The sequence below is a fragment of the Podarcis gaigeae genome (genome assembly GCF_964106915.1).
Source record: "Podarcis gaigeae genome assembly, chromosome: W".
In the NCBI taxonomy this organism is placed as follows: domain Eukaryota; kingdom Metazoa; phylum Chordata; class Lepidosauria; order Squamata; family Lacertidae; genus Podarcis; species Podarcis gaigeae.
The window spans coordinates 11,574,182-11,598,445 of NC_139695.1; the positions used below are offsets into that span (position 1 = coordinate 11,574,182).

The 24,264-nt window shown below is 45.4% G+C and overlaps 2 protein-coding genes across 4 annotated transcripts; one reads left to right on the forward strand and one right to left on the reverse strand.

Annotated features, from left to right (window-relative positions):
* Positions 1-3,531: 3,531 nt before the first annotated feature.
* On the reverse strand, positions 3,532-19,477 carry LOC310836089 (U4/U6 small nuclear ribonucleoprotein Prp4). 3 transcript variants are annotated; one of them, XM_083721006.1, is made up of 14 exons: positions 19,389-19,477; positions 17,852-18,029; positions 16,182-16,368; positions 15,992-16,079; positions 15,723-15,802; positions 15,399-15,492; positions 14,861-14,955; positions 14,339-14,397; positions 13,307-13,430; positions 7,091-7,180; positions 6,371-6,493; positions 5,087-5,194; positions 4,572-4,690; positions 3,532-4,148 (listed from the first exon to the last, which is right to left on the reverse strand). In XM_083721006.1, exons 1-14 carry the CDS (start codon positions 19,410-19,412, stop codon positions 3,955-3,957), a joined length of 1,563 nt encoding a protein of 520 aa, XP_083577132.1. In that variant the 5' UTR covers positions 19,413-19,477; the 3' UTR covers positions 3,532-3,954. The 3 variants fall into 3 exon arrangements, with proteins under 3 accessions (XP_083577132.1, XP_083577131.1, XP_083577133.1); XM_083721005.1 differs by having other exon boundaries at positions 19,380-19,436; XM_083721007.1 differs by lacking the exon at positions 19,389-19,477 and adding an exon at positions 19,198-19,278.
* A 143-nt stretch (positions 19,478-19,620) lies between these two features.
* On the forward strand, positions 19,621-21,663 carry LOC310835979 (anaphase-promoting complex subunit CDC26-like). Its single transcript, XM_083720950.1, has 2 exons — positions 19,621-19,827; positions 21,232-21,663. Exons 1-2 carry the CDS (start codon positions 19,747-19,749, stop codon positions 21,403-21,405), a joined length of 255 nt encoding a protein of 84 aa, XP_083577076.1. The 5' UTR covers positions 19,621-19,746; the 3' UTR covers positions 21,406-21,663.
* Positions 21,664-24,264: the final 2,601 nt, after the last annotated feature.

Here is a 24,264-nt window from a genome sequence, read left to right on the forward strand (position 1 = left end):
TTTCTTGTGATAGTTTTGGTAATCCATTCTTTATCAAAAATTGCTCTATCTCAACCTCATTTTGCGGCCCTTGAGTATACAATTGTTTGAAATATCTCTGGAAGCACTTTCTAATCTCCACAGGGTTCTGAATGTTTCTTCCTTCAATCTCTAAATTTGTAACTGTATTTAGTTTTTGTCTCTTCTTCAACTGCCATGCTAGCAGTTTCCCACATTTATTTGCCGATTCAAATGTTCTTTGTTTCATTAGTTTAACTTTCCACTCTATTTCCTGGTTTATCAATTTGGAATATTGTGCTTGATAGAGTTTAATTTCTCTCAGAATCGGCTGTGACTTCGGTTTTGATCTTAATTTCTTCTCACATTCTTTACTTTTCTCCAAAATCTTATCTTTTTTCTCATTTTGTGTCCTTTTCTTTACAGCATTCTGTTGTATCAAGAACCCCCTCATCACGGCCTTACTTGCATCCCAGATGATTCTTTTTTCCACCGTAGTGTTCAAATTTATCTCAAAATAATCCTTCAAGACTTTTTGGGCCTTCTTGGTAATCTCCTGATCTCTAAACAAATTGTCATTCATCTTCCATCTAAAGGAGCTGGTTGGTAGTAGTCTCATGTCCATCTTTACTGCATTATGGTCGGAGCAGGTCTTTGGGCAGATTTCCACCTTTCTGATCTTAGGTGCCAGACCTCTAGATATCCATATTTGGTCAATTCTTGTCCATGTCAGTTGGGCCTCAGAAAAAAATGTTCCCTCTCTTCCCAAGGGGTGGAGGGAAGATAAAAGTTTTGTCTTCAGTCAGGGTCTCCTCTCTGATGCTGCTCTTGATTTCCTCTTCCTCCTTCCAGTCATAAGATTACTTAGCTGCCTTTTAAAACAAGCCCCCATTTTGTGTACATCAGCAGCTTTGCTAATGGCCACTGGGTTAGTATCTTTTTGCTGAGACCTTGCTCTTCGACTGCCCTGTGGCCTGAGTTCATTGATGGCCATGTTGACAATGTGCCAGCTTCCCTGACTGCCCTTACAGTTTGCTTGGTGGAGGCAGGAGGAGCCTGTGCTTTTCGTTTCTGGGGTTGTTGTTTTTTAAATGTGCTTTCAGTTAACTGGTACTTTACGCCCCTAGACATGTGATTGAGCTGTTGAGAGGCACATGTGTCATAAGCTAGAGGAAGGTCATTATCTTGTTTGGGGGGGGGGGGACACTGACCACGTGCATGGAACTACTGGTGTGTTCAGAGGAGCAAGAAAGGCAGATTCCTCTCTCAAGAGGGATAGGGTGCGGATTCTCCAGCGGACCTGCCACCACCTTGTCCTGCCTGTGGCAGAATTCAGACATGAAAAGGCAGAGGACCATCTGGAAAGCAGGCGTTAAGAAAAGAGGTTCCTGTCCTCCTGTCCCCTGCTTTCTTGCAGCCACTGGAGTGCGCAGTGTTTGAATGAAGTATGGCTTGGCAATGTATCAATATTGTCCAAAACTAGTCTGAAGTCCACCTTGTGGTAATGGTTTCATAGTATTTGATGTGGTGATATATCATGAATCACAATGCGTGCATGTGCTATGCAAAAATCACAATGTGGGAAAAACCATGAGTTCGGTCATTGCTCCTCTCCTCATTCCTGTTGCCCCTGTTGCTTTGCCACCTCAACTCTTCTCTGCCTTCTGCAGCGAATCACAAGAGCAGGTGCTGAAGAATGCAGCCTACCTGGGAACTTTCCTCATGAGCTTCTTGTTTTAAGTGCAGGCACCAGGCTGGTAGGTGGTTGAGGGAGATGCAGTCCGAGCCAGCTCCAAGCTTCTTGCTGGGAGTCCCTTTCCCCTTCCTTCCTCTTTCTTTGGGCTGTCTCTGCCTGCCCACAAGACCCTGACACCCAAGCCATACCAGGGTCCTCATAAGAGCAGGAAGCCCTTTCAGCATTGCCTCCCCAGGACCCCCCCCCCCCCAGTTGCTGCCCGGCCCTGCCATTTGAACTGCTGCTGCCCTCAGCTGGGGCTCTCTTGGAAACTGCTGCTAGTCCCATGGAAAAATAAACTGGGTTATTTACTTCTGAGTTAAAGAAAATGAAAATAAGCCTTGCCCTCTTGTTTAAGCTTCTTCAACAACAACAACTGTAGTTGTTATTATTATATTTGTACCCCACTCATCTGAATGAGTAGCCTTAGCCCCTCTGGGTTGCTCCCGAGAAATATAAAAGCATAATCAAACATCAAACATTAAAAAGCTTCCCTATACAGGACTGCCTTCAAATGTTTTGACATATGACAGGAGGGCGTTCCCAGGGAGAGTGCCATTACCAAGAAGGCCCTCTGCCTGGTTCCCTGTAACCTCACTTCTTGCAGAGAAGGTTCTCAGAGCCAGATCCTGTGTCCAGGCTAAACGACGGGGGTGGAGATGCTCCTTCAAGTGTACTGGGTTGAGGCCATTTAGGGCTTTACAGGTCAACACCAACACTTTGAATTGTGCTCAGAAACGTACTGGGAGCCAGTGCAGATCCTCCGGAACCCGTGTTATATGGTCGCAGCGGCCACTCCCAGTCACCAGTGTAGCTGCCACATTCTGGATTAGTTGTGGTTTCCAAGTCACCTTCAAAGTTAGCTCCATGAACAGCATGTTGCAGTAGTCCAAGTGGGAGATAACCAGAACATGTACCACTCTGGCAAGACAGTGCACAGGAAGGTAGGGTTGCAGCTGGTGTACCAAATGGAACTAGTAGACAACTGCTCTGGATACAAAATTGACCTGCATCTCCATGGACAGCTGTGCATCTAAAATGACCCTCAGATTGTGCACCTGGTCCTTCAGAGGCAGTTACCCCATTCAGGACCAGGGAATTTCCCACACCGGCCCTCCTCCGTCCCCCAATACTTCTGTCTTGTCGGGATTCCACCTCAATATATTGACTGCCATCCATCGCCCAATTGTCTCCAGACACCCACACAGGACATTCACTGCCTTCACTGGTTCTGATTTATATGAGAGGTAGAGCTGGGTATCCTCATACTAATGAACACCCAGCCCCAACCCCCAGATTATCTCTGTCCACGACTTCATATAAATTATTCTGGGCAACCTTCTGAGCTCCACATGCCGGTGGTAAGTGGGGTGAAGCAAAAATGAGTAGGGCAGCTAATGTAAATGTTACCTCTGTGCAGCAGGCCAGTTTCCATATCCACACACGCCCTTCCATATCTTTCATCTAGGCAAGCAAGAAGTATTATCAGAGTGAAAGAACACATTCCAAGCAATAACTCTCAGGGAGGATGTGAAAATGGTTTGTGGAGGGTTGTGGCCAGGGGAGAGTCCTGAGGGCCAGGCAGTGAAGCCTGGAGGGCCACATCTGGCTTAGGGGGCCTGTGGCTTCACCATTCCTGGGCTAATGATCCTTAAGGTCCCTACCAACTTTATGATTCTATGAATGCAGGAGTGATAATAGGAAAGCTGAGCACTGAGGGGTGGGGCAAGGGAGGCACCCCATCACCAGAGGCTGTTTGGCTCAAGAAATAATGTGTAAAAAACGCAACCCACACAGGCTTCACCATTTTCAAGCAGCCACTCTGCTTTAATGTTAGGGTGTCATTTTTCAAGAAAAGTCTCTGTCCGAGTGAGAAGAAGCTGTGACCCCACTCCCAAATAACAACCAGAACAACCCACCCTACCAACTCTGTTAGCACCCTGGGTATTCCTAAAGGTTGGTAGTGCTGGATCAATGCAAGCCCATTCCACAGGGAAGGGAGGGGAGAGTACACAACTAAAGCAAAATGCAATAGTAAAGGCGTTCTCAAACTCAGCTTGGCCTGACCAGAGGGTGTGTGCATGTGTTAGGAGGAGGCAGTATCCCAGAAGCGCATCAAACCATGCCCTCATCTGTGGCGGGGGCCCAGGGAGTCACAGCAGGCTGCCTTCCTTGGCTGCGGGAGCTGGGCAGGGCCAATCTGGCAGAAATGCTCCTTCCCCCTACTCTGCCATCCAAAGCTTGAAAGTCCTGTCATAAGAGCATGTGGCGATCAGCTGCCCATCCAGGGAGATGTCCAAGCCCATGACTTTGCCCTCGTGTCCTGCCAAGGTTTTCAGCGGGGATGAGCCTGGGTGCGTCCAGACCTTGACTGTGTTGTCGTAAGATCCAGTAAGCAGGAAGTTGCCATGATTTGCTGGGTGGCGGAAAGAGAAAAATAACAGGAAGTGGGGAGGAGGACTGAGGAGGCAATATAGAGATTCACCACTTACAGCAGGGGTGAGAAACTACAACTCCCATCGTCCATGACCATTAGCTATGCTGGCTGGGGCTGATGGGAGTTGGGAGTCCAACAACTTCCAGAGTGCTACCAGTTTCCCCAAAACCTTACCCAAAAGCCAACCATAAGCAGGGAACGGGGGATGCAGGAAGAGGGAGGGTGAGTGACAGAGCATACAGGCTATTCTCAAGAGCCAGTGTATTTGGGGAGGGTGGGGAGCAGTATATATCCAAGTCTCGGGAATCTATGTTGCGCATGGAAACCACAGACAAGGTACTTTTCAACCCATTATATATCCTCAGTTTCTGGAAAAAGGCCTTAGCAGCTACAGAGACTTACATTCAAACTTCACTCCGGTCACCAGGTTCTGATGGGCAGGGATGGTGTAGATGCACTTTCTCTGGCGGAGATCCCACACTTTACAGGTGTTGTCGCCGCTTCCAGTGGCAATGTGGTACCTATGAGAAGTACGGAAGAGGAGGAATTCGGGTTTGCGTGCAAGGGGGTTGTTCCCAGTTTCAGCCCTATTCATAATCCTACATGATTATGAAAAAGCTTTAATAAAATATATTGGAGGAGGGGGGAAGGCTATGTACATTTAAAACACACGGCTTCTGCCAAAGAATCCTGGGAACTGTAGTTTACTAAGGGCATAGGGAATTATAAGCTCTGTGAGGGGGAAACTAAAGTTCCCAGGATGATTTGGGGTGGGAAATGTGCTTTGAATGTATAGTGTGCATGCAGACTAAATTAGTTCCATTAATTTCAATTAATCTACTCCGAGCAGAAGTTAGTTGTCTGTGTGTCAATATTAAGACCTGCACCCCAAGAGGGGATGGCAAATTGGTTCTTACCCGTTAGGGGAAAAGTTGATCCCATAGATCTCCTTGAGATGACCCTCCAAAAACATGATACAACGCCCTGTGCGCAGATCCCATACGCGGCCAAATGCATCAAGGCCACTGAAAGGAAGAGAAAAATGTCAAACAATCTCTTTCTCACACAAACCCCTTCCCATGCTTCCACTCTGAATAAGAGGCATCACTTAAAGCCATCTTTGGATCTTCTTTCCTCTTTAGTTGTCACCTAGGCTGGATGCCTCTTAACATCACTAAACAGGAGCCATAGGAGCTTCTGTGAACCACAGTTGTTAAATTGGAGCAAAGCGTTTCTGCAATGCAGCTCGGATTGTCTCCCATGTTACTACCACCTCCTGTCTGCAGATCCAAGGTTTTGCAAGCAGGACCCAGATCTGACCTACCTGGCAAATCACATGTAGCAAAGTCTAACTAGCACACTTTGTTTGCATAGATTTAGAATATTTATAATGCACTTAAATCAAAAAGTTATCTAAGAGAAGTACAAAAAATGAAGGTGAAACATAGCTAAAATCTACAGAACAATTAAAAAGCAAATATACATAAAAGCCATTGGCATTATAAACACACATAAAAATAAGTAGAACTTTGAAAACAAAGTAACTAAATTATGCACCTGGGTAGGCTTGTCAAGCAAAAAAAAAAAAAAAAAAAAAAAAAGATTCAGCAGGTGCCTACAACTATATAGCTTGCTTAATGTCAATAGGCAGGGAGTTCCAAAGCATAGTTACGTGACAATGAAGGATCGACTCAATTACAAACAAGCTAAAGCAAGAGCTGCCCAGATCAGAATTTGCAGATTAAGAACAATGATGGGGCAAATCTTAATATTGCCCTAAAAAGTTGAAACTTTTATTTTAATGAGTAGTATAAACTCAGGAATACAGTCAAGGAAGTTTCCTAGAAATGAGTCAGAATATTGGTCCATCTAATTCAGTAGTGTCTACACTGACTGGCAGCTGCTCTCCAGGATTATAGATAGGAAGATAACCATTGGGGATTGAAGCTGTGACTTTCTCCACACAGAGCAGACGCTCTTATCGAAGCTATGGCCCCTCCCTCATTAGAATTTCCACCCTGTGACTTTTTAGCTTCAGGAGTGAAGACTTGAGTGGGATCTTCTGAAGGTAGAATCCCAACCAGTTCTCTCTTTTCTGGCATTTTAGAACTAGCAAGAATGAGCATCATTACTGACTGGCTAATACTTGCTCAGTGACACCCCCAGGGAGGGTTAGGACTTGCACATGCATATAGATTTACCCAGTGGCAGAAAGGGAGCCATCAACATGGAAGGTGATGTCGTAAACTCCTTTGCTGTGCCCCTCCTGGTGCAAGATTTCCTCCTGAGCCTCCAGGTCCCACAGGCGCCAAGAGTGGTTATAGCTGCAGGGGGGGAGGTGGAGAAGAGACAAAGACTCATGTGAATATCTCACAAGGCCCCAACAGGTCCCCGTCCCCCCGAAGTTCAAGCAGGTGGCTGGATTGTCTATCCTGATCTCCACTACAAGCTAAGACCATGGAATTAATCTAATCTGCCCCTGGCCCCCACAAACTTAGACGATCAGCCAACTGATACAGGGATATGTGTAGCATTTAGGACACATAATTCAATTCTCTGCTCAGCATTGGGATCTTCAACTGCAGCTTCCTCCCATTCCGACCTCTCACTTTCCAGTCTTGTGTAATGAGTGCTGGGCTGAGTGGAAAGAAGTAACATATCACAAGGGGATGACAACAACTGTTTTTCTATTGAGGGCAGAATTATTTCGAAGGTAACCCATGGTGGTGGCATTGCCAGTGGTAGCGAGACTACTAACAATGGAAGGAACTCTCTTTTCTTCCTTTTCTTCCTGCTGCTCTCTGCTCTTCCTCTTTCTCCATCACATCATTTCCCTATTTATTCACCTCCTTGCTACCCACAAGAAATTAGACCAGGTGCCATGTGTGGCCCTTTGGGCTGCACCCCCTCCTCTGACTTACCAGGTGGTGCCCAGAAACCTGCCAGAGGGATGCCATGCCACCCGGGCTACTCTCGCTGTGTGTCCCTCGATGTCAGCCACTGGTTCATCACTGAAAGAAACACAACATCTCACGGCAAATTCTTGATGGTGCTGACTGTCCCATAAGAGAGACTAAAATAAAGAGGCAGCAATACAGAATAGGAGAAAGGAAGGTGCGATGGGTGGATCCAGCTGGCTGGCTGGAGGACAGAGGGGTGTGTGTGTACAGAAACTAATCTGCTGTGTGAAGGTAAAATTTACAGTAGTTACTCCACCCACCACTGGTAAGTGACCCCCCTGAAAGGTGCCCAGAAGAAAAAAATGTTTCAGTTGTTATTGAAAGATTCACAGACTAGCTTGGCTTTATCCAATGACTTTATTAACAGCTTAGTCATAGTACACTACTGTATAAGATTTGTACACTGCTTGCTGCCTTTCAAGCCTAAAATATGTTGTGATGGGTCTTTGCAAAACTAGTTCACAAGGAAACAAACAATGCTGTCTCTGACTGGCTGCAAAATACACAGGCAGCTTGGGATGCTTCGTGTAGGCTACTCACATTGTTCCCAGGGCTGCAAAGTACAAATATTAAAGTAATCCAAAGGCGTTCGGAACAGAAGGGAAAACCCTGCCTGCCCAAGCAGAGCAGTTGTGGCTCAGTGGTAGACACACTCTGCAGGCAAAAGAATCCCAGATTCAATCCCTGGTGTCTCCAAGTACGGCTGGGAAATCCTCCCACCTGAAACTGTGGAGAGCCACTGCCTGTTAGAGCAGACAACAGTGGCCTTGAGAGGCAATTAGTCTGGCTTGCTATAAAGCAGCTTCCTATGGGGTTGTATTCAATTCAGTTCATTTCAGAGTAGACCCAGTGAAATTAATGCATGTCCATGCATTTCAATGGGTCTACAACCCTGTGTTCCAAAAGAAAGCGACTGGATAGTGAACCAGTAACCTCATTGAGAGGAGGAAGTCCTAATACTTCCTCAAGTATAAGAATTACTAGACCAGCTCCACTTACTGTAGCTGCTCTCTTCAGTTTGATTGAGCCCCCTTGTTGCTGGAATGATCCAGTCCTGTACACGCAACCCTGACTTTCTTAAACAAAAGGTGAAGGAACTCAGAGAACTCCAGAAGGAAGCCTAGCCCAGTGGGGTTTGAATTTGACATCAATATAACAAGCCACAGAATGGCCCCAGAACAACATGTTTTAAAGCTCTTCTACTTGTTCCTTTTGCGGCTGTGTCTTTGTCGGAAATTCAAGCCCATATCAGCAGAAACTGGCAACAATCCCAGGCACCCAGCTTGATTCCCTGTTGACCTCCCTGGCTGCATTCCCCAACAAGCGCAGGCAAGGTCTCGATAGGCGATTCTTCTCAAACGTGAGAAGAACACACCCTCTTTCCTGCCCCCCCCCCAGGCAGGGGAAAGAGATAGACAGAAACGTATTTACATGCCTTTATTTCTGTCTTTGCAGTGTTACAAAAAACATGACTGCTCTCCTCAAACTCCAGCAGTGTTGTGACAAACACTTCTTGTACTTCCTGTACAGCTCATATTACACTCTGAGCTAATTCCAGTGCTTCGCACTGTGAAATGACTGTCCCTCTGTTTCCCACGGACAGTCCCAACATTCCCATCATGTTTACTTTTCAAGCTAGGACTTTGCAGCAGCATTGCTTCAATATCGTAACATACTCCCCCATTTGAATCAATCTGCGCTGCGAACATAGCTTGATCCAGAGAAGAAAACAAACAGTTGTTATACATATAACACTCCCCCGTTGTTTCAGTTCCACCCTTGGAACTACCCGCCACTGGTTTCCCCAGTGTACCTCTCTGGTTGTCTGACTTCCAAGGAATGAGTGCATCTGCATTACCTTGGCTAGGGAATGTAGTGTTACGCTTAGCAACTCCCTGTTGTGTCTTTGTCTCTGACTTAGACACAGCTTCAACCTGTCTTGAGTTGTCAACGATAGTAACACATGCAACAGCTGAGTTAGCAAACTCTTTGGAATACCTCTTGGGTGGTACACCCTTTGTAACTCTTTCGGACCTGCGTATGAGGTGCTGATCCTCTCTGCTCACTGGTTCAGTCTCAGGACTCTTTGGAGAACCAGTTCCAATAGTAAACAGTGGTTCGTCCTCCACCTGTGAAGGTCTAGCCATTGTGTGAGATTTCCTCTCAATGACTGTGTCAACTGAGCTCTTTGAGCTATCACTGTCACTCTCAGTACCACTGTAATCAGTAAAATCATTATCATCATCTTAATTGTCCTCAGTGGGAAATGTGTGAACAATTACTCTCTCCTGTTCAGGAGCACTCTCTAGAAATTTTGTGAGAATCACCTGACCAGATTCAGACAAAATTACTCTGTAGAGACCCTTTTCATAACCCACAAAAATGCCTCTGGCATTCTTTACTCCACCTGGAGCTTCAGTCCTGATTTGGGACCCAAAAACCTTAAAATGGGCTACAGAAGGTTTTCTGTGAAATAGCTTTTCAAAAGGAGAACATCCTAAACCTTTTGAAACCTTTCTCAACCACGAGTAACAAAAACACAATAGCGATTCCGCCCAAAACTCATGTAGCAAATGTGAACTCAGCAATTGCGCCTTCATCCCATTTTGCAATTCTTTGTTCACTTGCACACAGACACTTTTGTTCCATGCTCCTGCAGAAACAGCAGTCTTGTGCCTTACTCCTTTTTTATCTAGGAAATCCTGAAAATCCTGTAAAAGAAAAACTGGCTTTTCATCTGTGAAAAGACAATCAATGTTAGCATCATGAACAGTTTTAACCTTGTCACAAAACTCTTTAAACCTTTCTAAGGCTTCTTGTGGTTTCTGCAATATGTATATCCACACATAATGAGTGAAATAATCCACACACACAAGATAATATCTTGCATTGCCTCTAGATGGTGCTAGAGGACCAATCACATCAGCATACACTCGCTGAAATGCACTGGTAACTTTGGTCGCCTTCTGGACGTCCTTCGCCATACCTGCAAGATAAATCATGTTAGATTCAGATGCATTACACTTTATGCAATCACTTTGATCAAAAGTCAACAAATACAGTCCATCTTTCTCTTTGGCAGAAAGATACAGCTCTCCATCTTTGTAAATTTTGCAGCTTTCTCTATCATAGGACAAAGTCAGTCCTTTCTTTGTGATCTGCGAAACACTCAGCAGATTGAACTTTAAATCAGGAACCAAATACACATTGTTAATAGTCAAGTTCAGACTTTCAAGATACACAGTTCCAAACCCGGTCGCTTCCAGCTCCTGCCCATTGGCCTGTTTCATAGCGAAGCTTTGCTTCTTAAACGTTGAAAACAGTCCTCGGGGCGACGTCATGTGTTGCGTCACTCCAGTGTCCAAAACAAAAGCGTTCTCCATTGAAAATACGGCTTTTGTTGACAGCAATGCCTTTGCAGGTTTCACCTGGGACTTGGTACGACTTTTGCCTGACGCCTCAGGCTTTGCAGAGCTCCCCTTAGCTCCTTTCTGTTGACGTGGCCTCTTACAGTTCCGCTGAAGATGCCCAGTCTGTACACAATTGAAACAACGGACAACGTTCAAAGCAACAGCCTGTTCTTCACTTGCAGAAGCAGTGGGGGTGTCAGAACTCCGAGCTTCTCTCCCCCTGTCTTTGACATCTATTGCAGCAAGGCGATCTCTCTCATTGAGAATCACGGCACAAATTCTCTCCGCCGTTAGATCTCTGGCAGGTAGAGAACCCAGCTGACTTGCAACCGTTTTATAAGTCCGATTAAGGCTGTTAATAATCATGAAACAGAATATCTCTTCCTGTAGAGGAAAATTGCGTTGCGCCATCTGCTGGCGTAAGAATTTCATCTCTGTCAGATGCGCTTGCACATCTCCATCAGGCGCTAGCCTAAGATTGGTCAGCTTTTCAAAATGCAGCAACGCTGAAGAACCAGCATCTCTTTGATGTATTCTACGCAGCGTTTGCTAAATCTCACGCGCGTATTGCAAATCCTGAATATGCACAAGTTGATCATCTGAGACACACAGAATTATGGCCGTCCTGGCTCTCACATTCTGTGAATTCCAACTTGGTGTTGGTGCAGGAGGGATGGGGTTATCAATCACCCCAAAAATCCTCTGATTCTGAAGCAGGGCTTTCATCTTTACAGACCATGAGGCATAATTGTCATTAGTCAGTGGAGGTGGGTAAGGTAAGCCTCCCCCATTCTCGGTTTCCATTTTGAATCCAAGTCTGAGCTCTCACTCTCGAGCCTCTAAAATCCAATAGCTGGCTGTTTACTCTTTGCACCTGGCAGCTAAACGCAGGCTGCTTTGGAAGTCCCTCCAAGAGCAGTGAGATAGCAGTCAAAACAAACGTTGTTTTTCTTGCCTCTTACAGTCCCAGCCTCACTTGGCTTGTAATTTTCCACTTTTCAAGCTAACTGGCTCAGAAGTAGCTGAAAAGCATACTCGTCTCGTTGCTTAGCAACTGGACTTGGCTGACCGGCTTATCAGTCCTAAGGAATTCAAAGAATGTGGCTCTCTCTCAGTGCTGTTTCTTTATCCAAGAATCAATCTGCGTTCACTCTTTTAGCCCATAAATCAGCATACCTTAGGGGTTCCGTAGCTCCTTGCTTATCAGCAAAAACGTCTGCTTCGGTGTTCAGCCGTTCGTTGTAGCCTCCATCCGCACGCTACCACAAACTCCTTTATCTCCTTGCAGAGGATGAATACGATCCATCAACCTCTTTAGCTGCTTTCATGGATCGATGCCATCGGCTCCATGCTAGCAGATGTCGGAAATTCAAGCCCATATCAGCAGAAACTGGCAACAATCCCAGGCACCCGGCTTGATTCCCTGTTGACCTCCCTGGCTGCATTCCCCAGCAAGCGCAGGCAAGGTCTCAAACGTGAGAAGAACACACCCTCTTTCCTGCCCCCCCCCCCCAGGCAGGGGAAAGAGATAGACAGAAACGTATTTAGATGCCTTTATTTCTGTCTTTGCAGCTTTACAAAAAACATGACTGCTCTCCTCAAACTCCAGCAGGGTTGTGACAAACACTTCTTGTACTTCCTGTACAGCTCATATTACACTCTGAGCTAATTCCGGTGCTTCGCACTGTGAAATGACTGTCCCTGTTTCCCACGGACAGTCCCAACATTCCCATCATGTTTACTTTTCAAGCTAGGACTTTGCAGCAGCATTGCTTCAACATCGTAACAGTCTTTACCTGCCCCATGTTATACAAGATGTCAGGGGTGGGGCAGGTGTGGCTTGGCAAAAATGGCCCCATGGGCCATATCAGGTTCCCTGCCAGGCCCAGTCAGGCCCATGGGCCACAGGTCCCTTACTGTTGCAAAAGAGGGTCTCGAGTTCAACAGGTGGGAAAAAATCAATCACTAAATATGAGTTTGAGCAAAAGATTCCTGCATTGCAGGGGGTTGGATTCAATGACCCTTGTGGTCCCTTCCAACTTGACAATTCTATGATTCTATGACCTCACAGGCACCCAAGACTGAGAGAAGGAGTGCGAATTTACCACCACTGATGCTTCGGCCCACAGCAACAGCATCTGACAGAAATAAACCTCTTCCCTGAGGCCCAATTAAAGAATCTGCTCTCTCTCTGTTTCCTTGGATAACGCACTGACAGAATCAACTGCCTTCCCCAAGACTCAGTGCCTTGACTGTTGGAACAAATGCAGCCTATCTGGGGACATAGCAAGACAAGAGGTGTAAAAAGTAAGACAAGTATGACATGGGGGAGAAGTGAGAACCCCCCCACCTAACAGTTTGGGCCGGGGGGCACAACCAATAAGCCAAGCAAACTCGTGTCTCTATAAAGCTTTAGAAACAGTAACACAGAAAAGAAGCCTCATTATAAGGAGAGAGGAGCACTGCTGGATCAGGCCCCCAAAAGCACCCACAGCAAAATAACTCTGGGAACTATAGTTCACCCTCACAGGACTATAATTCCCAGCACTTTTAACAAACTACAGCTCCCAGGATTCATTGGGGGGAGCCATGTGCTTTAAAAGTATGGTGTGGTCATGCCCCCTGCCTCAATCACTTGTGTTAGCTTTTTGTTTGTTGCAGAAGGAGGTTAAACAGGAAGCCATTCTTTAATATTTTTCTCTACCACCCGCAGCAGCCAATAAAATAAGGAAGGGAAGGCAACTGATTTTCCTGGGCCCAGGCGTACCTTTCAAGACTCCAAAGTTTGACAGAGCCATCTGCTGCGCATGAAGCCAGGTTGACGTCCTTCTTGTCCAGGAAGATGGTTGCCTTGGGGTGAAAGACAATGGCTCCAACGTTGGTGTTGTGCCCTTGGGAACAGACGAGACAGACAGACAGTTTGAGAGCCAGCCAATTTTAAGCTTGCTTCCTCTGTCTGAGTCTGGGCCTCTTCCTATTGCTCCGAAGAGACTCTTTGACTGGGAATCACTCCAAATTTAATTTTTGTGCTAAAGCCGGGGTGGGGAACCTTGGCCCTGTAAGCCAAATGTGGCTCTAAAGGCCTTCCACTTTGGTCCTTGGCACTCTCCCCACACTAATTCACTCTTTCCCCTCAGGCCACACACTTCACTGGCCCTGCTTCACGCCCTTCTTGAGTGTCTTCTGCCAGCCCGGATTGCATCCTTGAATTCTGAAAATGACTTTGGCTGGCCTGAATGGAAGATGGCTGCATGCCAATAGTGGGAGGGGCCAAAAGCAAAAGAAGGTGGAGCAACAAATGCAGCTTTTCCCTTTGTATTGTAGGCTACCTGCCTTCACACTCCCATTTTTAGTCTCCTTCCAGGCCTGATCAGAATTCAAGGCCACATTCCACCCAAGTAAAAACACTAAAGGAGGGTGCCAAGCAGGGTTGGTGCAGTTTGAAGAGAGCCGCAAGGGCCAGAGAAGCTGTGAGGGCCACATGTGGCCCACGGGTCTGACGTTCCCATGCTCTGAATTAGTCAGCAGCTAAGTGGTGGACCTATAGGATATGACTCCCAACATTGATTATTAGAGTCCAGGATGTCTTCCAGAAAGGAATGCCATCTCACCCAAGCCCAAGGTGGACAAACAAAGGAAGAAGTTTGCACAGCACCACTCTCAAAATTCATAGCCTCCCACCCATGTAGCCTTATGCTCCTAATCAGCCATATACTGTAATTGCTGCAGTCATTTGAGGGAAGATAAGAGAAAGGCAGGCTGCTTTGGCAATGGGTGCGGTGGAAGTCAGATACTATACCTCGCAAAGTGTGGATGAGATTACAATCCGGCACTGACCACAGTTTACAGAGGCCACTCCTGGGAGAGGAAAGGCAGAAGGAAAACTGACTGGCATTTTATTTTATCTTAAAATGTTTTCTTCCCTTGTCTTTCTGTTTTACAAACAAAACCAATCAAACAAAAGCAATCAAGGAAGCTAAGAGAGTAAAAAAACCCAAACACATATAAAAACCAAGCAAAATTCAGTTGCAAGATAACAAGTCTAAAAACAAAACAGAAGATAGCAAGTCTAAAAACAACCTTCAACAAAATGATAAAATGCACCCACAGAACTATCACATTCTAAAAACTACTCCCACAATAGCCTTCCAGAGCTTGCTAAGTGCAGGGTGTTGGACAGAATGACTTTCGGGATCCTTTCCAGCTCTACAATTTTATGATTCTTTTACTTCCCCCAACAGCTCAGGCAGCCTCTCCTGTGCACTATAGGAGAACTTAGCAGGATTGGGAGGGACATAATGAAAAGCAGAACAAAGTTTACCAACAAGCTGTAGCCAGGAGCTTGGAGTTGGGGCTGAAGTTGCAATAGGAGATAGGGCGGTCGTCTCCAATTTGGCTGCAGAAATTATTCAAAGACTGAAATAAAAACAAAAAACAAAAGATAATATTTTGCCACCAGAGGAACTGAAGGGCTCACTAAAATGAGATGGCGCTGAGATGGTAAAGAAAAGAGATGACGTTTCCTGCCCAGGCTGCTCCCCCACCTCACCCCCAGTAGTGTTTTCTACTGAGCTGAATTGTTGGACCCATTTAGTGCAATGTTACGTGCTCTGAACTGGCAGCTGAATTCCAAGCAACCAGCAGAAATATTTCCTTGTCCAGGTGTCTTTGGAGAAGGAGATGCCAGGGAGTGAACCTGGGATCATCCACATGCAAAGCATATGATCTACCACTGAATTATGCTGAGGAGGAGCAGAGGCACAGAAGCCTTCTGCAAGCTCATTTGAACCTCCGCATCTCGGGGGCTGAACTTTTGTGCCCAGAACTTTTAAGTCATAGCAGAAACGGGTCCAACTTACCCTTAGAGATTTGTGCAGCTCCTGTTTCTGGGAAGTCCGTGTGGCCTCAGGGACCTCCTTGAGCAGCCGGGCTTCCTCCAATCGATTCATTGCCCTGTGAAGGGAACAAAAATTAATGCAACCAGGTCTTGCCCATATTCAACCCTTGCAGAGGCCTACAAGTTGTAATGGTGGCAATTCTTCTGCCACGTGCCATCTGTCTTTTGAGGTGGGTTTGAAATCCCCCATTTCTCAACCATCACCACCACCACTCTAGTTAGGGACAATAGATATACAAGGCCTCATCAATGTTTGCGTTAGCGTTTCTCAATCCCAGCCCCTTACCGAGGGAGGGAGTAGTTGGCGATCCACAGTCTGGCCGTCTTCAAGGTATTTGGTCCTTCGTGGTACCAGGTTTGCTGATACTAAGAGAAATGAAACATTAAAGGGGTGGGTATCTCTTGTGAGACTTGGGTAGTATAGTGGGCACACATTTATAGCTAAGGGGAAAGGTCGGGGCTCAGTGGGAAAGTGTGAGTTCCCAGGGTTTGTGAAGACTCCCATTTGAAACCCCAGAGCTGCTGTCACTCATAACACACTTTAAAATTTATTACCTCCTCTTTTGATTTCTTGGACTTCTCATCATCTTCTTTGGTCTTCTTCAATGCGTCTGTGCCAACCACAGACAGAATGTTACGTAGCCTGTTGAGAAATAAAGTGAAGATTAACTTGCCTTTGTTTATATGAGTCACATCAATGAACTGGAAAAGGAAGTGAGAGCAAGTCAATTTCATCCTCTCTCACCTCTCCCTCCTTTCTGCAGGGCCCTCTCCAAAAAGTGTGATGGGCTCCCCGAGGGCTCGTAAGCAGGCCTTGACCTCAGAGTCATCTGTGGAAACATTGATTTGCCTGGCACGCTTCCGGCGCTCAAACTCTGCCAGGACCTCTGCCTGGCGCCCGCTGATGTGCTCTTCCAAGTCAAAAACTTCACCTGATCATAGTAGAAAGCCAAAGGTTATAGGAAATACAACCACAACAGGACCCTACAAAGCCTCAACACTTGACCCTCACTTCAAAAGTTTGCTTCATTCCAATTAAGCCACATTCAAAGAGCAATAATATGTGGTATATGCTGTGTCACCTCTCTCTGCTCCTTGAGTGTCCAGGTCAAAGCTTATGTTATCAGTGAGGCCTGTGGCTTAAGACTTTGATCTACATCCCTCTTTTCAGCCAAAACTGGCTCCCCAAATGGCTTAAAATCAAAATACATACAAAGGCATAATGTAATTAATGTATTGCTGGGGGGGGGGGGGTAAGAGAGCACAATCTCTTATGGCCACTGGCAGTACACATTTTTATATCCAGAGGGAACAAATAGGATCTGCAGATGCGCAGGAGCTAGCCAACAACTATTTGTTCCCCTGAAACGAAACCTAAGCAGAGTATACCCACATTGATCTGCTGCCACCTGTGACACTCCTTCTCATCTAGTGTTTTGCTTCTTGCTACTCCTATCTAGATTTAAATTATAAAGACCTCAGGGCAGGGATTTGTCTCTTGCTTGCTTTCTCCTGTAAAGAACTACAGTGGTACCTCATGTTGCAAACCGTCCCCCTTACGAATTCTTCGGGTAACGCGCTCCACTAACCCGAAAGTAGATGCCCCTCGTTGTGAACTTTGCCCCGGGATGCGAGCAGAAACCACGCTCCGGCGGTGCGGCAGCAGCAGGAGGTGCCATTAGCGGAAGCGCGCTTCATGTTACGAGCGGTTTCCGGTTACGAACGGACCTCCGGAACGGGTTAGGTTTGTAACTGGAGGTACCACTGTATGTATAACTGATAGCATCCCTGGGATAAAGATAGCCTGGTCACATTTACCCATGGACTGATTACTATAACACACTGTACTTGGGGCTGTCTTTGAAGATTGCTTGGAAACTACAGTTAAAGCAAATAAATGGGACTGGTCATATGGAACCTATTTTGCCTGTCCTAAAGAGATACACTGGATTAAAGTTCATTGCCAAGCTCAAGCCAAAGTGCAGATTTTGACCTACAAATCCCCAAATGGGTTGGGGCCAGGCTAGTTGAAAGATTACCTGTTCCCACATGAACCCACCCAAACATTAAGATATATTCTAGGTCCTACCACCCTTGGAAGTATGGTGGACAATGACACAGGCTTCTTAGTTGTGGCATTCTGTCAGCAACCAAGTGAATGCCTTATTTGCTTGCATGTGATTTTATGTCAGCATCTCGTTTAATCTCATTATGCTGTGTAATGCTTTAGTGTGATTTGTTTTAAAGGACTTCCTGATTTAATTGTAATGTTAGTATTGAACTGTGAGCTTCTCAGAGCATTTGCTGAAAATGGCCTGCTTACAAGCATTCTAAACAAATTATCAGCCCCACTAAGCAGTTCTTCCCTCCATCCTTTTCCTTCCATCTCCCAGTCAGCTCACTACCATCTCTTACCACTGGTGATATTGATGTTGCCAGCCTCAATAGCTGCTTTGACTGCATCCTTGCCCATCAACCCAGACTCCCCTTTGAGGAGACGCTCTCGCTCTTTCTCCTCCAAACTCCCATAGAAAATCGGGGCTTTCTTGGCTGGAGGAGCATCCCCTTCATCTGAAGCCTTTGTTTTTGAACCCTGCAAGAAGGAAACTCAGCAGTAGCCTACATGGAGAAGGAAGAGAGCAAATTTGGGTTTTCCCCCCCACCTGCTGTCATGGGCTGGCTTGATGCAGAGAACTGGGGAAGAAGGCTCAGAGCCAGGGGGGCAGCGATGCATGGTCAGAGGGAGAAGAGGCAACAGGCTTTAGTGAGCAGGAAGAGACATGGGGCAGAGAGCAGTCCAGACTGAGGCAGAAGAGGAGGCTGGAGAGGAATGGAGCCAAAAGGCAGTAACCAGCTCCCCCTCCCCCTATACTCCCGACTCATGACATCTGCCCACATCCGACAGCCCCCACCCTATCAAACAGTACATGAGACAATTTTGTTTTGAATCCCAGCATACTGTTAATCATTAAGGCTAAAACCCTAAGCCCACCTCTGTGGGAGTCAGCACTACTGAACTCAATAGGACTTTCTTGTGAGTTGACATTGTTAAGGATTATACTGTTTGGTAATATATTTATTACAGTGACTAACATAAAATATTCCACAGGAACAGTCATGTTAGTCCATGAGTATCATGGTACAGTGGTACCTCAGGTTACAGACGCTTCAGGTTACAGACTCCGCTAACCCAGAACTAGTACCTTGGGTTAAGAACTTTGCTTCAGGATGAGAACAGAAATCACACGGCGGCAGCAGGAGGCCCCATAAGCTAAAGTGGTACCTCAGGTTAAGAACAGTTTCAGGTTAAGAATGGACCTCCAGAACGAATTAAGTTCTTAACCCGAGGTACCACTGTACTTTAAAAGCAAAGGAAACCCATGTCTTGCTCTGAGTAGGCCCAATAAAACTAATGGGCTTGAATTGGTTATGTTTATTCATTTCAGTGGGTCTGCTCTGTGTAGAGATAGCACTGGATACAATCCTAACAAACAAACAAACAAACAAACAAACACACACACACATATATACACACACACACACACACATATATATATATAAGCATAAACATATATATATTCCGGCATAAACTTTCATGGACTACAAGTCCACTCTAATAGGTGGTTTTGAAACAACAACGTTTGTTAGGCAAAGAATGCCTTGTTGTTTTAATGCACCCAGCTCAGCTCAACTGAAAGAGGAGAGCCACTGAAATTAACAGCCGCAAGTGAGTCATATTCCTTAATTCAAATGAGTCCAACCTTGAATTGAGCTTTAGTTGGATACAATCCGTTACGCTCTAAAAACTTTTACTACCGACGTGAGGTTACGTTAGTCACTGCAGTAAATAAGTAGACACTGGTGTTTGTTTATCATTTCTATGAAAAGATACACGTTTTTTAAACTAAGAAACCACATTCTATCCCAGTTTCAAGCCCCCTGCCTTATTCACCGCGGCGATCCGCGACGCAGCCATGGCGTTTTCCCGACCCCTGCTCTCAGACCGGGGCTCTGTAGTGGGGGAATCACACGCAACGGGCTCCCCACAAACACTTCCGGCACAGCGACTTCCCCCGCCCTTGCGGAGCGCCACAGCCAATGATGCCTTTCCATTCCATCCGCAGAGTGGGCCGCTCTAGCTTCCCTGGAGCTCCATGGTTATGCGGATCGAGACCTTCCAGGTTGCTGGCTGGCGACGTGGGGCGTGGTGGAATCGAGCCTCCTAACGAGAGGTACAGGTGAAGAAAAGAGCGGGGAGCTGCTGCGCACGCGCGAGAGAGCCGCGGTGTGGGGAAAGGTCTGCTTGCAAGATGCTGCGGCGGAAACCGACGCGGCTTGAATTGAAGCTGGACGACATCGAGGAGTTCGACGGCGCCCGCAAGGAACTCGAGGTGGGTGAGTGGGTGGTTGGCTGCGGGACGGCAAGGCGCTCCTTGCCCACCTTTCTTCGGTGTTGTTGTTGTTTGCGCACTCTGCACTTGCTTAGAGATTCTCTTGGCCTTGCTTTTTCTCTTTTAAAAACCTGTTTCTCCTCACAAGGGGAGTAGCCATCCTGTTTGTTATTGAGCTGCCCGGTCCGGTCTTCTCTCTCCCACTCAGGAGGGTACCGAGTATAGTAAACAGGCGGTGAGGTAGAGCCACCCTCTGGAGTTGGGCGCAGTCCCCCCCCCCCACTGTTCTTACTTGGGTGGAACATGCACAAACAAGCTTATAAAATTATGCACAGTACGGAGAAAGAACACTGGCTCCTCAGGGCTGCCATTTGCTTGTTTTAATAAAAGGTTGTTGGCTGGGGAAAGGTCGCAGCTCAGTGTCAAAGGGTTTTCTTTGCATTGAGAAGGTCCCAGGTTCAATTGTGAGTATCCCCAAGTAAGTCTGGAAGAGGCTTCCTGCCTGAAACCGTGGAGAAGTGCTGCCAAACAGGGTGGACAATACTGAGCTAAGTGGATCCAATGGTCTGACTCTGTAAAAGGCAGCTTCCTGTGTTTTGTTTGATGACCATAAGCTCAGCTGTAAAGCGTTTCCTTTGCATGCAGAAGCTCCCAAGTTCAGTCTCCCAGGTAGGGCTGGGAGACTCGCTGCCTGAAATCCTGCAATATTGTTGTTAGTTAGAGTAGACAATACTGAACAAGATGAAACAATGGTCCAATTTGGTATAAAATGGCTACTTGTATTCCTGTGCAAGAAGGTGTGTTTGTGCGTACACAGTAGCAGATCTAAATGCCAAATTATGCTTGAAGTTGCCTCCATGTTAGCCCCCTGCACTCACGAGTAAAGGTGTTTGGCCCCTTTCTGTGGCAGAACCTTTTGACAGCTTGCAATGTCTTAAATCTGAAAGCAAAGAATCGGATTCATTACAGCTATATTTGAAAAAGAAAACATGTCATGGGTGGAGGAGGCACATATGTGATTTTTTTTAAAATAATAATATTTTATTAGATTTTTAAAGAGATAACAACATACAAAGGAAAAGAAAGAAGAAGAAAAAAAATTGCACATACAACAACAAAATCCAACAACATCAAAAATCACACAAAAGAAAAAACAAAAATCTCTCTTTTTAGATTCTTATCTTTGATTGACTTACTTTCCTGACTTCCTCACGCCTCCCTTTTTTGTATCCCAATTTGACAATTAGTTCAGCAAATTCAAATCCTACTACTTTACCCTTAAATCTTTTACCTCCCAATTTTATAAACTCAAATTTCTCTTGTCACCAGAACCCCTTCAGGAGGCACATATGTGATTGTCCTGGAGAAGTTTTCTTTAATTATGCTTCCCATTTGTTTCCACAGAGTCGTAGGAAGCGCGAGGAGGTGGACATGGTGGGAGCCAGCGATGCTGAGTGTGCGCTGGGACTCAGCACTGATCATAAGAGCCGGGAGCAGATGATACATGACCGGATTGGCTACAAACCCCAGCCCAAACCAAACAACCGTTCATCTCAGTTTGGGAACTTTGAGTTCTAGAGCCCAAAGGGTGGACAGTGGCAGTGCCTTGTACCTGTGAGCTTTGGAAGAAAGCAGGAATTTGTTTCAAGAGCCCAACAAACTCTGTTTAGAAATAGCAGAAGAGACTGAGCTTCTCTCCTCTAGGTTTTAAATGGAGTTCCTCCTCCAAGCAGAGCAAGTCTTGCTTTCCCTACAAAGATGGGATCTTCCTTACTTGATGGTTTCTTTTGTGCAACCTTGCTAGGCTGCCGTGCTTAATAAAATATTTGTTTTTAACTTTGCATGCTTCATTGTATAAACATAGATGGACATTTTTACTTGTGAAAGAGACCTTGAGCCTTGCTGACGGGTGCAGCAACAGAAGTGAAATTGAGCATTTTTTATTTTTTACTTTGAGGTGGTTGTAGAGTGGGTTTATTTACAACTGAGAGGCCCTAGATTATTAGTGGAAGAGCAGAGACTGGATATGCAGAAGGTCCCAGGCTGAACTGCTGACATCGCCAGTTAAAAATGCTTCTGAGTTGCCAGCCTTGGAAATGACCATTTGCTGCATGTATCCCTGGAGTAGACAAGGAGTGCGGAAGCTGTGGCCCTCCAGGCAGTGCTGAATCATAGCTCTCATCCTCCCTGACCACTGAAATAGGGTGGCTGAGGTTGATAGGAATTAGGAGTTCACCGTTGTCTGGTGGACAGTGGCAGAATTTCGCCTACTTTAGAGTGGACTGTACTGAGTTAAGTGGACGAAAAGTCTGACTTCGAAGCAAAATGGATTTGGGGGGCAACCACACTATATTCCTCATCTTTCTCACACAAAGATGGAGTTGACCACGGTTATGATCAATATGGTTTTATTTTCGGGATGAAACAAGGTACCAAGATCTACTTGTTACAGAGATGCTCCAAATGTGCAGGAGATGTTACTTAGTGTTTGAGGATTCCCCCTCCCCTTTTGTCTTAGGAAGAAGGCATTCTGTCTAAAGCTGCTGCATACTGACAAATTAATCTTCCTGCAAAACAGTATGCCACAAGAGGCTGCCTTATAAGTCCATGGGTTGCAATAAAACATCTGTTCCTGCCTTTTGTGCTTGAATTCTGTGTGATCCATTCATAAGCAATGGGCTGTAGCCAATGCTAGTCCTACTCAACTGAAATTAATGAACGAGACTAACTTGGGTCCATTAGTTTATTTGGGTTTACTGATTAGAACAAGCGTTAGCTGGTAATGGTTTTCTGCAAAGAATTCTGGGAGCTGCCATTTGTTAAGGGTGCTGAGAGGAGTTGTTTTAGTTAACACAGCTGATTTTTGGTTCTTGCCAATAAACTGAGTAGCATAAAAATTATAGCGGGGATCAAATACTGGAGAGAAATCACAAAAATAATAATCCTAATAACATCTTTTGTCTTCAGAATTGACGGGTAAATCTCAGTCTAATTGGAGTTCAAACAAAGGTAGTAGGGGAACTTCCATTATTGTTAGCAGGCAGGTCTGGTTCTGGAGTTGGGTGGCCTAACAGTGAGGGGGGGGGGGTGCTATTAAAGCCACGTAAAAAACAACGACCTTGATGTTTAGAACATTTGATGTTTCTCAATCCTCTCCCTGGAGGAAAAAAGATTCAGTTACATTAAAAGGCAGCCATGGCTTCCCCCCCACCCCACCCCAGTGTTGGGAGCAATAGCCCTCAGCAGTTTGTGTAGATGTTTTTTTTTTTAAAAAAAATATTTATTAAGGTTTTTGAATACAAATGCATAAATAATAAACATTATTTATATCATAACATAATTTCATCACTTCTTTGGACTCCCTCACGTCTCCCGCTCTCACTTACATCGTTAAAAAAGGTTTTTCCAAGCAAATTACCATCTTGTTTACAATCTTATATCCGCTCATTTAAATAGGATCTAGCAGTTCTCCAAAAGATTTATATTTTCCTTAATCTCACTTATCGTCGAATTCGGATCTAATTCAGTGGTGGGCAAAACAAAAAAATTCCTTCCAGTAGCACCTTAAAGACCAACTAAGTCAGTTCTTGGTATGAGCTTTCGTGTGCATGCACACTTCTATTTGTGATCTAGCATCCTTCTTAACATTCAACCAAATTACAATATTTTTGTAAATAAATCTTAAATTTCTTCCAGTCTTCTTCAACCCTCTCTTCTCCCAGGTCCCGGATTCTGCCAGTCATCTCGGCCAGTTGCATATAGTCCATCAGCTGCATCTGCCACTCTTCCAGTGTGGGTAGATCTTGAGTTTTCCAACTCTTAGCGATGAGTATCCTTGCTGCCGTTGTTGCATACATAAAGAATGTTCGGTCCTTCTTTAACACCTTCTGGCCGACAATGCCCAGAAGGAAGGCCTCTGGTTTCTTAGGAAAGGTATACTTGAACACCTTTTTCAACTCATTATATATCATTTCCCAGAAGGCCTTCACTTTAGGGCAGGTCCACCAGAGGTGAAATAATGTTCCTTCATTTTCTTTACATTTCCAACATTTATTATCAGACAAATGGTATATTTTGGCAAGTTTAACTGGGGTCATCTACCATCTATATATCATTTTCATTACATTTTCATTACATACCTTAGTCTTTGGTTCTAACAATTCTGTTTCCAACTTCGATTTCTCCACCTGGAACCCTAACTTTTTATCATTTTTAAAGACTTCTTTAATCTGAGCGTAATGTAACCAGTCTCGCACTTTATCCTTCATTTTCTCCAAACTCTGCAATTTCCAATTGTCTCCATCTTTTTCTAATATTTCCCAATATTTTGGCCATTTGGCCTCCATATTGGGTCTTTTTCGGGCCTTAGCTTCCAGAGGTGAAAGCCACCTCGGAGTTTTGTTTTCCAATAAGTCTTTGTATTTTGTCCAGACATTA